This window comes from Mytilus trossulus, chromosome 10 (assembly GCF_036588685.1).
Source record: "Mytilus trossulus isolate FHL-02 chromosome 10, PNRI_Mtr1.1.1.hap1, whole genome shotgun sequence".
NCBI lineage: Eukaryota > Metazoa > Mollusca > Bivalvia > Mytilida > Mytilidae > Mytilus > Mytilus trossulus.
This window is the reverse complement of record NC_086382.1, coordinates 52,850,949-52,864,311: the sequence shown is the minus strand read 5'-3', so window position 1 is coordinate 52,864,311 and position 13,363 is coordinate 52,850,949. Positions and strand designations below refer to the sequence as shown.

At 31.2% G+C, this 13,363-nt stretch overlaps 1 protein-coding gene across 1 annotated transcript; it reads left to right on the top strand.

Moving 5' to 3' along the window:
* Window positions 1–10: 10 nt before the first annotated feature.
* Window positions 11–8,259, top strand: LOC134687609 (lambda-crystallin-like). The gene is made up of 6 exons (XM_063548043.1): window positions 11–103; window positions 1,384–1,618; window positions 2,165–2,326; window positions 3,673–3,867; window positions 7,151–7,256; window positions 7,924–8,259. The coding sequence occupies exons 1-6, from the start codon at window positions 66–68 to the stop codon at window positions 8,145–8,147; spliced, it is 960 nt and encodes a 319-aa protein (XP_063404113.1). The 5' UTR covers window positions 11–65; the 3' UTR covers window positions 8,148–8,259.
* The last annotated feature ends 5,104 nt before the right edge of the window (window positions 8,260–13,363 follow it).

Sequence of the window (13,363 nt, the reverse complement as noted above, 5' to 3'; positions counted from 1 at the left end):
GATCTTATCTGGTGTTTTCCCCTATGACCTACTTTCATTTTGATGGTTAAATTTAGAAGATTAGTATGGCTCAGAATACAAAGAAAATATCTATTGTTGGAAGGTGATTTGGTAACAACTAATTTAGGATTATGATTTAAGCATGTCATCAATCAAAATTCTGAATCCATTTATATAAACGAATGGAAAATTAATATGAAACCTATATTTATATATAAATCTTGCATATAGATATTCAGTGTGTTATTTTGGTGGGCGGTCACATTAGTTATGTAACCCATTTGTGAACAATATAGTTTGTTATACTATTGTTTGTCCCGAACATTCATGAAATATTTGCCACTGGACATTAACCAATCAACAATTATTTAAATCAATCCTGATTCCAAGAAAATATGTCCAGTGGCCAACATTTCATCAGAGACAATGTCATGTAATATGTCTGGTTTCTTATAGGACTTTATCACATTTTGCACACATTCAGAAATAATAATTACATGTAATTAACTTTAACTTACTTTGCTCTTTATTAAAGTAACTTTGTCTGTAAATCAAAAGTGTTTTTTTTTCATAAGACATATATGTTCTAATTTTCTTTGAAGGACACTTTTTCCACATCTGTGGACATGATTTTATAGGTAAATATGGTGTCTGGACAATATTTCTTAGTAATATTATGTCCATGGACACAATTTACTTTGAAAAAGTGTCAAGTGGACATATTTTCATAGCGGACTGTATTTAATCATACAAAGATATCAGAGTATATATTCCTCATGCAGTCAGGGCTGATGTTCAAGCTTTGAGGTTGAAGATGAATTACATTAACTTTTTGATTTCAACTCCCTAATAAAAACAATGAGACAAACTATGACTGTGTGCACTGAGTCACATGAGTCAGCAGAAAACTTTTTGAATAAGGTGTGCAATGCACAAAACAAAAACAGATTCTTCTCAATTATTCATTCAAATACTTTCGCACATTGGTGATATAAAACTTTGAAATATTAATTTTTATAACTTTTTTTTATAAGACAACATTCCATGACACTCCTTCAATGAAATATTGTCTGAATATGTACACAGAATGTAACTTTGGATAACCTGCCTTTAAAAAGACAAAATTTTATTACCTTCAATTCTGGCATGTCTGGGAACAGTTTATTAATATATTTGCTTGTGCTATACTATCAATCTATGAGGTATTGTACAATAAGACAACATTTCATATAAAACTTTGTCCTTCTTGAGATTTTTTATAAATAGGGACAAAATATCATGATACATAATCATGAAATATATTGTCTTAGAGAACAATATTTCATAGGACAATATTTTACTTTACATTTACACTGATAATATTATAAAAAAAATATTTTCTAGTGGTCTGATTGGTCAGAACTGGTCCATGATATTTGCCGGAGCAGGATACAATGTGTGTTTATTTGATGTGGACCCCGCTCAGCTGGAGAGAGCTAAGTCTAATATCAGTAGCACATTACAAAGGTATGAGAAGGATGGTTTGATGAGGGGTACAGGCACAGCAATAGAACAGTCTACAAGAGTATCAACCTCTACTTCATTAGAAGAGTGTCTTAATAGTACATTTTATGTCCAGGTAAGTTTTTAATTTTACAAGTAATTGCATGGCATGTTCATCTTTTTTTTTCATCACCAAAAAAAGGAAGATTTTGAGAAATTACAGTATACATGGTATATTTTCCCACATAATAATCATGATAATGCATATTATTTGAGAGCAGTCTTTATGAAAAATGTTAAGAATTTATTGATGTATCTTGATATTTAGAATAAAATAGATTTGACACTAACTGTAACCAACAATGAATGTTTGAATATCTGGCAGTAAGGGGTTATTCTACTAGCATCTAATATTAAAAGTGAACCTTGTAATGATATTTGTGAAGGACAGTAGATAGTCTGTAACTATCACTGAATTAATGATAGTGTGACATGGTTTGTTAGGTTTGAAGTTCACAATCACTTTTTCTTGAGTGTAAGGTTTCTGAGGTCTTTTTTTGATAGTTATAAAGTAAGCCTGGTTACCACACACAAGAAAAATCACAACCTATTAGTTATAACATGTATAAACTGGAAATAAAGTATATGTTGTCTTTTATTTATTTTATATGTTTAACTTCAGGAATGTGTTCCAGAAAATTTGGAATTAAAGACCAAAGTGTTTGCCCAGATAGACAAAGTTATTGGTGACGATGTTATAGTGGCCAGTTCCAGCAGCTGTCTGGTGGCATCCTCATTTACAGAGAAGTGTAACCATAGAGACCATATGCTTGTGGCACACCCTGTACTTAATCCCTGTAATTGTATATTTCTACATGAATACCTTCTGTTTGAAAAAGAAAAACATTACTTGCTGTCAAATTGTTATTTATTTATAATAAATTTAAACTGGGAAAACAAAAGTTGACAAATTGTTTTTATAAATTTAAACCCTAAAAACAGAAGTTATTCATGCAGAATATTTTCTGATTTAAAATTTTATTAAAATATTGTATTGTTGTTATCTACTTTAAGAGGTGTTTTAAGAAAATAATTTTTACACAATATCCTATAGATTCACAAAGCATTCATTTTATATCATTTTGATGAGAAATAGTAACAATAACATTTACAAGATTTACCTTAACTGATGCAAAATTTAAGAATAGCCATTGAAATATAAAAAAAAGAAGATGTGGTATAAAGTACATTATCAAAAATAACTGATCAGCATGTCTTGTACATTCTTTAAATGACAATTTTATTTGATTCTTTTCAAATAGTGGTGATAAAAACCTTCCCTAATCTTTAATATAAGGACAGAAGACTTAAAGCACAACGGTCTGTAATCTTAATTTTTAACCAGCTAATAAACTTTTAATAGGGATTTTTTTATTTAAATATTGGTGATATTATGTTTTTGAACCTTAGGTGTAGGTGCAACTTTTACATAGATCTTACAATCAAGGATTTGAACATTATTTTTACTTTGCAATTCCTTGTTATAAAATTTACATTTTTAAAGTGCATTGGTCTATTACTAAGTTTTATTACTGATGAATGGATTTTATATTGTGTTACATAATATCTTTTAAAAACTGAATGAACTGAAAAAATCTTCTTTTCATTTACAAAATACCACTATAGAGTTTAGTGCATATATTTATTTTATCTTATGTTAACAAGTAACAAAGTGTATGAGAATATAATGTTTATGAACCACCCATCCATTACTTTGTTGTTGTCAGGAAAGCATCTACTTTTTTTAAAGAATTATTTTTGACCAAAATTTCGAAGGAAAATTGGTTACTGATTTGGGGATTTACTGTGAGCAGGCGGGCAGGCAACTGCCAAACTGTGTCCGTTCGTTATATAAACATGAGAACATTTTGACAATTTTTGTCATATTTAGATTGTTTCCTGAGACTTAATGTAGATCAAGTTTTCACGATTTAAGCCTTTCTTGTTGTTGAATTATAGCCCTTCCCAAGACTTCAATTTTAGATGAAATATTTAAGAGGGTGGTAAAGGGTTATTTTCAATCTCAATAGTTAAATTATCAATTTTAACAATCTTGATTGGATAAATCTGATCATCCACTGGTATCAATGTAAGAATGTATATTTATCAGCTTTTGTTGAATATTTTCAGATTAATCCTCCATATTTTATTCCACTTGTTGAAATGGTTCCTGCACCATGGACAAAACCAGAAGTCATGACAACAACAAGGACATTAATGGAAGAAATAGGACAATCCCCAGTATCATTAAAAAGAGAGTGTCCAGGCTTTGCTCTCAACAGATTACAATATGCTTGTATCAATGAGGCTTGGAATATGTATCAGGTTGGTAATTGCGTGTTCATCATTGCCTCAATAGGAAGAAGTTTGTTCTTTTAAGGAATGACTGTTATATTTTTTCTGTCTATGAAGAAATAACATAAAAAATGTGGTGCACACTGGATATAACTTGCGTACTAGCGAGTTATTTTAAAGTGTGCACCACATTTTTGTGTTATTTCAAATAGACAGCAAAAATATTACAGTTCTTATAATTAAATTCTAAATTCAATTTTTAATCGGAATAAACCATGAAAAAACATTGATGACATCACAGTTACATGACTAAATGAAGTCTATGAGGTGATAAACATAATGACATCAGCCAATCAGAAGACGAGTTGCATCCAAAATTAAATAATAAGCAGATGTGGACAAAAATCTTATTAATTAATCTCAAAATGTTCCCATGAAATCAAATAATAGAATTCTTTCTGCTTATTTCATTTATTTACAAAGATTCAAAAAAGATTTCTGATGTAGTAATACTTAATTTTTTTATAGCAATTAACAAAATGACATCTTATTGTGGCATTTATTTAATTGATTTGTCATTAAAGTGTTAACATGGGTAGTGGAATTTGTTTTTATACGACCGCAAATTTTGAAAAAATTTTCGTCGTATATTGCTATCACGTTGGCGTCGTCGTCGTCGTCCGAATACTTTTAGTTTTCGCACTCTAACTTTAGTAAAAGTGAATAGAAATCTATGAAATTTTAACACAAGGTTTATGACCACAAAAGAAAGGTTGGGATTGATTTTGGGAGTTTTGGTTTCAACAGTTTAGGAATTAGGGGCCAAAAAAGGGCCCAAATAAGCATTATTCTTGGTTTTCGCACAATAACTTTAGTTAAAGTAGATAGAAATCAATGAAATTTAAACACGATGTTTATGACCACAAAAGGAAGGTTGGTATTGATTTTGGGAGTTCTTTGATATGCCAAATCTAACTGTGTATGTAGATTCTTAATTTTTGGTCCAGTTTTAAAATTGGTCTAAATTAAAGTGCAAAGGGTCCAAAATTAAACTAAGTTTGATTTTAACAAAAATTAAATTCTTGGGCCTCTTTGATATGCTGAATCTAAACATGTACTTAGATTTTTGATTATGGGCCCAGTTTTCAAGTTGGTCCAAATCAGGATCTAAAATTATTATATTAAGTATTGTGCAATAGCAAGTCTTTTCAATTGCACAGTATTGTGCAATGGCAAGAAATTTCTAATTTCACAATATTGTGAAATAGCAAATTTTTTTTAATTAAGAGTTATCTTTCTTTGTCCAGTATAGTAAGCAAGAAATATCTGCAAGAATTTTTTTTAATTGGAGTTATCTTTCTTTGTCCAGAATCAACTTAAATCTTTGTTATATACAATATACAATGTATATTCACTTTTTACTACCAACTGATAAATTTAAATAATCTTTACCATTCAGTGATAACAAGCAGTTTTTTTTACATCTTAATATTTTATGATGTATTTAAATGAGTAGTAATTGTTGCAAACTCCATTAGAATATTTTAATTGAAATTAGTTTTGGAATAAGGGAAAGGGGGATGTGATTAAAAAAATGGGTTCAATTTTTCTCATTTGAAATTTCATAAATAAAAAGAAAATTTCTTCAAACATTTTTTTGAGAGGATTAATATTCAACAGCATAGTGAATTGCTCTAAGAGAAAACAAAAATTTTAAGTTCATTTGAATACATTCATTCTGTGTCAGAAACCTATGCTGTGTCAACTATTTAATCACAATCCAAATTTAGAGCGGAATCCAGCTTGAATGTTGTGTCCATACTTGCCCCAACCGTTCAGGGTTCAACCTCTGCGGTCGTATAAAGCTACGCCCTGCGGAGCATCTGGTTGTCTTATTATATGAGATGTTAGGTAGCTGTAGAATTTATATGCATCTCACATCTCCTTTTAAGCTCACCTGGCCTTACAAAAATCTTCTCCTCTGAAACTACTGGGCCAAATTGATCCAAACTTGGCCACAATCATCTTTGGGGTATCTAGTTTAAAAAATGTGTTATTTTACACAGCCAACCAACCAAAATGGCCACCATGGCTAAAAATAGAACATAGGGGTAAAATGCAGCTTTTGGCCTATAACTCAAAAACCAAAGCATTTAAAGCAAATCTGACATGGGTTTAATTGTTTATCATGTCAAGATCTATCTGCCCTGAAATTTTCATATGAATCAGACAACCCATTGTTGGTTTGCTGCCCCTAAATTGGTAATTTTAAGGAAATTTTACTGTTTTTGGTTATTATCTTGAATATTATTATAGATGGAGATAAACTGTAAACAGCAATAATGTTCAGCAAAGTAAGATTTACAAATAAGTCAACATGACCAAAATGGTCAGTTGACCCCTTTAGGAGTTATTGCCCTTTATAGTCAATTTTAACCATTTTTCGTAAATCTTAGTTAACTTTTACAAAATTCTTCTCCTCTGAAACTACTGGACCAAATTTTACCAAACATAGCCAGTATCATTATTAGGCTATCTAGGTTAAAAATTGTGTTTTGTGACCGTGCAAACCAACCAAGATGGCCGCTATGGCTAAAAATAGAACATAGGGGTAAAATGCAGTTTTTGGCTTATATCTCAAAAACCAAAGCGTTTAGAGCAAATCTGACATGGGGTAAAATTGTTCATCTGGTGCAGATCTATCTGTTTTGAAATTTTTAGATGAATTGGACATCTCGTTGTTAGGTTGCTGCCCCTGAATTTGTAATTTTTAGGAAATTTTGCTGTTTTGGGTTATTATCTTGAATATTATTATAGATAGAGATAAACTGTAAACAGCAATAATGTACAGCAATTTAAGACTCAAAAATAAGTCAAAAAGACCAAAATGGTCAATTGACCCCCTAAGAAGTTATTGTCCTTTATAATCAACTTTTAACAATTTTCATAAAATTGTAAATTTTTACTATTATTTTCCACTGAAACTACATGGACAAGTTCATTATAGATAGAGACAATTGTAAGCAGAAAGAATGTTCAGTAAAGTAAGATGTACAAACACATCACAATCACCTAAACACAATTTTGTCATGAACTGTCTGCTTCCTTTGTTTAATTCACATATACCAAGGTGAGCGACACAGGCTCTTTAGAGCCTCTAGTTTGTATTTATATCAACAGAAACAATTTTAAAAATAAAATTCTTTGTTTACAATTGAATAGCATAATTACCTTTTATTATTAAAAAAATTGTGGTTTTAATTTTGGTTTTATCAAAAGCTCCAATAAACAGTATGAATATTATATATTTCAGAGTGGTCTTTTAAGTGCAGAGGATATAGACAAAGTATGCTATGATGGATTAGGTCCTAGATATGCTTTCATAGGACCATTAGAAACAATGCATTTAAATGCTGATGGTAAGATATTAAAGACTATAGGAACAAAACACTTCCTTCGGTTTTTAGAAGATTTTTTTCTTTTTTTTGAAGATGCAAGAGGTATAAAATTATGAAAAAAAATTGTTTAGGATATTTGTATTTTTGAAACCTTCTTCCAAATTCATAATTTGATACATGTATTTTACTTCTGATCTGATCTTCATGTTATGGAAGAATGTCATTAAATATTAAAGCTGTGTATAGAACTTCAGATAATTATCATGTTAGCCTAGGACATGGGAGTTAAAACAATCAAAATGTTATGATCCAAAAATATATCTCCTGCTATCCATGGTTCATCTGTCACATGATTCCGAGGTCATGTGTACAGAGTTAATGATTTTTAGCAAACTTGAGATTAAAACTTTGAAAGGACTTATACTTATTGTATGAAAGACATAAATTATTTAGGAGCATCAGAACTGATTTTACTTTTAATGAACAACTGGAACATGTAAGGTGTGCCTGAAAATGCTGCCATCAGTGGTAGATCTAGAAATTGTTATAAGGGGGTATACTGACTGATCTAAGGATGATCCTGCTCCAGCCATGCATCAGTGATTCCTTATATAATAAAAGACCCCCCCCCCCTTTTCCAAGATCCCCTATGACCACCTAATATATATATTACCTTATTTTTTTTTAGGAATAGTTGATTACTGTAAGAGATATGCAGAAGGTGCTGTAGATGTACAAAACAAAACATTCAAACCAATCCCTACCTTGTATGATGTTCCAACAGCAGAGAAAATACAGTCAGAATACAATACAACAATGCCATTGGATAAAATACAAAATAAGCGACAATGGAGAGACAATAGATTAGCAGCTTTAGCAAAGTTAAAAAAAGAAATGGGCAAAAACGATTGATAAAAATAATTTATTGAAAATTATATTTAAGATTTAAATCAGTACGGGTGATATTTTCAAAACAAGTTTATGAATTATTGAAAGAAATGAAATAAAAAATAAGTGTATGTGATTAATTATATTCAATTCTTAATAAATGAAAATAATTTCAAGCTTGAGACTTCATCAGAATAAAAAGATAGATATGTAATTATGTTACCTTATTATTTGTAAAATATAGAATGGAAATGGGATATTTGAGAAAGAGACAACAACTCCACCAAAGAGCATAAATACATCCAGGCCACTAATTGGTCTACATATCAGCAAGAAGGTGGGCTTTAGCTGGCCCCTAGATAAAAATGTGTACTAGTCCAGTGAAAATGGGAACTTTAACACATTAAACGCTGAAACATATAACTGAACTAAAAAAATTTAAAAACAATACAAGACTAACAAAGGCTAGAGGCTCCTTTACTTGGGAAAGGTGCAAAGGTGCAGCTGGGTAAAACTTGTTTTGTGAGATATCAACTGTCCACTCTATAGTAAAATAAACAAACACACAGCAATTTTGCGCAGTAAAACTCAGTAAAAAGAAGTAAGTGAATGGATCTCTATGAATTTTTTGAAGAAGGTTCAATACAACAAAAGGAAGGTTGGGATGATGGTCTCAACTGTTTAAAAATTGAGACCCAACACAAGCATTTTTCTAGTTTTAGGATAATTACTTGTGTATAAGTATTTTGATTGCTCTGAAATTGTACCACAATGTTTAATTCCACAAGAGAGTTGGATTAATTTTGGGGTTATGGTGCCATCAGTTTGGGAACTTAGGACCAAAAAAGGGGCCAAAAACAAGCATTTCTGTACTTTCTGGACAATAAATTGTGTGTAAGTGGATGGATCTCCCTGACATTGTGACACAATGATCCATATCAAAATGGGAAGGCTGAGATTGAGTTTAGGGAGTAATTGCCCCAAACATGCAGGAGTTAGGGGCAAAAAAAGGGCAAAAACCAAGCATTTTTCTAGCTTCCAGCACTACACGAAATCCCGGATTTGAAGAGGTACGCAAATGATATGTAAATGTTTTTAGAGACCGACATTTACATATATTTATAAACCACTGCATTTAGTTTATCTTGTCTTTACATGCTGTAAATATCAATATTTCTTGTACTATATCCTCCTATGGGCGGTTATGAGAGACCGCGGTTTATAAAATATATAAACACCTAATCAAACCATTTTGAAGTTTAGAATTTATATATATTTATGACCGTCGCAAAACTTTTTCAAACTTATGTATTTGTATACCTCTGCAAATGGAAATCTTTGTCATGTATTTTTCTATGATGTAAATTTATCCGCAAATGTGTTTCTTTGTCCAGGTAGCAAAGTATCATCATTCAAATGATTTTATAGGGGTTATAAAGTGTAAGGTGCATCTACATTTTCCTGGTATGTAAACCAATTCAAAACGAGAACTCTATAGAGGGGTGTAAAGCATCATTTCCTTTAATCTGCAGAGACCTGTCAAATGTATTGTAAAGAAATAATTTTGCTAGTCTTTATTGTCGACTGAAATGTATGTCAAATCAGAACATATCAAAAGCCTTTGAACATATTCCGAAATGTATGGTAAATACATAGATTTGCAGACAATTTGTTTAACTAAGAAATGTGGTCAAATGATAATATCAATGACATGTGTAAATATATTGGGCATATGAAACTTTGAATACATATGCAAATAAATGATAAAGAAAGATATTTCAGACAGCTAGAAATGTATGTGTAAATATATTGGGCATATGTAACTTTGAATACATATGCAAAGAAATGATAAAGAAAGATATTTCAGACAGCTAGAAATTTATGTGTAAATATATTGGGCATATGTAACTTTGAATACATATGCAAAGAAATGATAAAGAAAGATATTTCAGACAGCTAGAAATGTATGGTAAATAGATATATTTGCTTTTAATTTGCTGATATATTTGAAAGATGCAGATTATATTGACAAATATTGCCATAGCTTTACTGGTCAAGCTATGATATGACAAATATAGCTGATTTGGGATTGGTTTTGGCATGTTGGTAATATCATTTATTATACATGTAATTTAATAATTTCGTTTTAATAAAAAAAAAAAAAAAAAAAAAAAAAAGTCGGATCTACATGATTGGTTCTTGATCTCTTCTCGAGCTCTGTTTGATGTACTGCGTAAATTTCTTTATCCATCAAAATCTTGTAACTCTGTAAGTTAGGATGGTTCTTTCGCATAAAACGATCGTTTCCTTCGAGTATCGATTTGAGACTTCTTGAATTGCACGAGTCATAACTCACTCTGTTTATAAAACATATATATTTTTTAAAGACACATATAATACTACAATATGTTTTATATATGTTACTGCAGAGTATATACACTATATACATATTAAGCCTTAACAATACTAGATATGCGGCCTCAGTATGAAATTTAAATCGGTACCATTCGGAAGGTAATCGATCGATTTATCAAGTTTTTATAAAAAGTCCAAGTTTCTGAAATAGAAATATTCCTTCATATTATTTGACACAAAACACATCTTGAGAGAATGTTTTTTAAGAATCGGCTAGTTTGCACAACTACTTAAACGTTAAATCTATTGACGGATATTTCACTTCTGTAATATTTGTTTTCCTTATCCGTTAAGTCCAGTCACGAGATGTTGAACTCCGTGTGCTACATGAAGCTCTCTCTGCAAAAACTGTATTGTGTGTGAGGATGAACGTTAAACTTTACAAACAAAGAACCAGCGAGTCACGTGTCATAATTGACACACAATTTACCAATGAAATCAAACAAAGTCGATAGATAATATCATTGCATCGACGAGGTGTCGCCCTTCCTCCGAACAACGGGGTTTATCAGCAGTGAAATGTGACAATTATCACCTTTTACAGAAAGATCTGGTCCGAAAAGATCAATAGAAGACCACCGCTAGTATCAATATCCATCAATATATGGCACAAACAATTATCATATCTGTATGATTAATAACATTATACATTGTCCTAAAACAATGCCCCGTTGTCATTTGAGTGTGTTGTTTTTAAATACGCAAAACTAAAATAAGTTTTCAAACTATCAGTCATTCGATATCTCATTTATCGGCTATTCTATCCTAAAATTTTACAGCTTTCATATGTACTTTGACAGGAATCGTATTTTGTCTGTCATGATCAAATAAGTTTTAATTTTTATTTTTTTTATTTTTTTGGCAATAATTACATTTAACGTATACTTTTTACACTTTTTTTAATTTAAATAACAAGAATTGATGTGACAAAGTCATTTTGTTTTAACATAATTCAAGAAGATGTGTAAACGACAAATACATATTACAATTACTCTTCAATCTTTTGACTCTCTCTGGCAAATTTCAAACAAAAGAAAAGTTATAAAAACAATTTTTAGGCTTGGATCAACATCTCAAAAACTTACGGGTCTACACCAATCGGAACAACTCGGCCTTTCTGGTTGCACGAACAATCGGAACAACTCGGCCTTTCTGGTTGCACGAAGAAAATAGCTATAATAATTGTACTGCGTAGCGAGAATGGCCGAGTAGTTACGATTGGGGTCTACACAACATATACTATACACATAACACAAAAAACAAATGACAGTCACAATACAAGTACATGTAACTTACTCAAACAGAAAGTATAAAGACCTATCTTATGAAAAAATAAATGGAAAACATATCTTTAAAATATTAAAGGCAATTGTACCCTGTACAACAAGACGAAGTCTTGACACCGGTAGTCTAGACTTATAGTTTTAGCGGAAATGACAGTTATATGATTCGTGTTTGAACAATGGAATATCTTGCACTTCTTTCTTCGAAATATTTTACGCAAAGTCGTAAAATAACTACATGCATCATTTGTACTTTAACAGTGGAGTCGGAAACATGTATCATTGTACTTGCTTTCCATATAGGCGGGGAAAAGGAAAGACGGGCAAATTACATGAACTATCGTTATATTCAAATCGCATTGATAAATGTTTAAAACTCTAAATAAGTTGAAATATTAAAGAATATTTTCCAATAAAAAGATAAACAAAAAAGTGACAAGCCTCTGTGTCTATGAATATATATATCAATTAAGGCACATTTCTGATTTTTCAATCTTTAACTCGCATCATGCTTTGGTACCTGGTGGATTAAAGGTATTCGTCCCATTGGCTATCATACAACATCTTTTTTTTACATACAACTTCTCCGTCAACGATGTTTTAATACCTATTCAAGTTGAACTTCAATTTTAATATGAAAAAGAAAATGTGGTATGATTGCCAATGCGACAACTATCCACAAAAGACCAAAATGACACAAACACTAACAACTATAGGTCACCGTACGACCTTCAACAATGAACAAAGCCAATACCGCATAGTCAGCTATAAAAGGCCCCGATAAGACCATGTAAAACAATTCAAAAGAGAAAACTAACGGCCATATTTATGTAAAAAAACGAACGAAAAACAAATATTCAACACATAAGAAAACGACAATCACTGAGTTACTAGTATAGGCTCCTGACTTGGGACATGCACATACATACATAATGTGGCGGGGTTAAACATGTTAGTAGAATCCCAACCCTCCCCCTAACCTGGGACAGTGGCATAACAGTATAACATAAGAACAAACTATAAAAATCAGTTGAAAAAGGCTTAACTCATCAGATAGAAAACATACAAGTAGACGTGTCCGGGTAGGCTTATCTATTGAAGTTTTAGTCCTTTCGGTACCAAGCGTGACCTGTAGAATTTAATTACTATACTTTTTAATTAGTTAATTATGCAAGTTGCAAATCTGGTAGAATCTATCAATGCAAATGCCTATATATTCAAATAACTATTCAAAGTGTTAATTCATAAATTATTAATCATTTTAAAGAATGCTACAAAAATATAATGGGATCAAATGTAAAAAGAAATGTTGACGTAAATTGCTTTTGGCAAGAGACGCACACTCATTTCACGATTGTATCAACTAAACAATGCACACAAGTTATGGACTAGTACTGGACCCGTATCAACTAGCATTGGGGATCGCATGTCATTGCCATGATACATTTTTACTAGCAATAGCGGTTTTTTTTATTGTAATTTTGTGTGGGGGGATGTTGTTTTTGTTCGGTTTTTTTTGGGGGGGGGGGGGGGGGGGGGTAA

What these genes read in the sequence shown, in the direction of transcription:
- LOC134687609 (XM_063548043.1), top strand. Translation starts at nt 66, where the DNA reads ATGGCTCAGAATACAAAGAAAATATCTATTGTTGGAAG. An exon ending in AGGCTTGGAATATGTATCAG is followed by an intron (nt 3,868 to 7,150) that starts GTTGGTAATTGC and finishes TATATATTTCAG; the next exon opens with AGTGGTCTTTTAAGTGCAGA. An exon ending in AATGCATTTAAATGCTGATG is followed by an intron (nt 7,257 to 7,923) that starts GTAAGATATTAA and finishes ATTTTTTTTTAG; the next exon opens with GAATAGTTGATTACTGTAAG.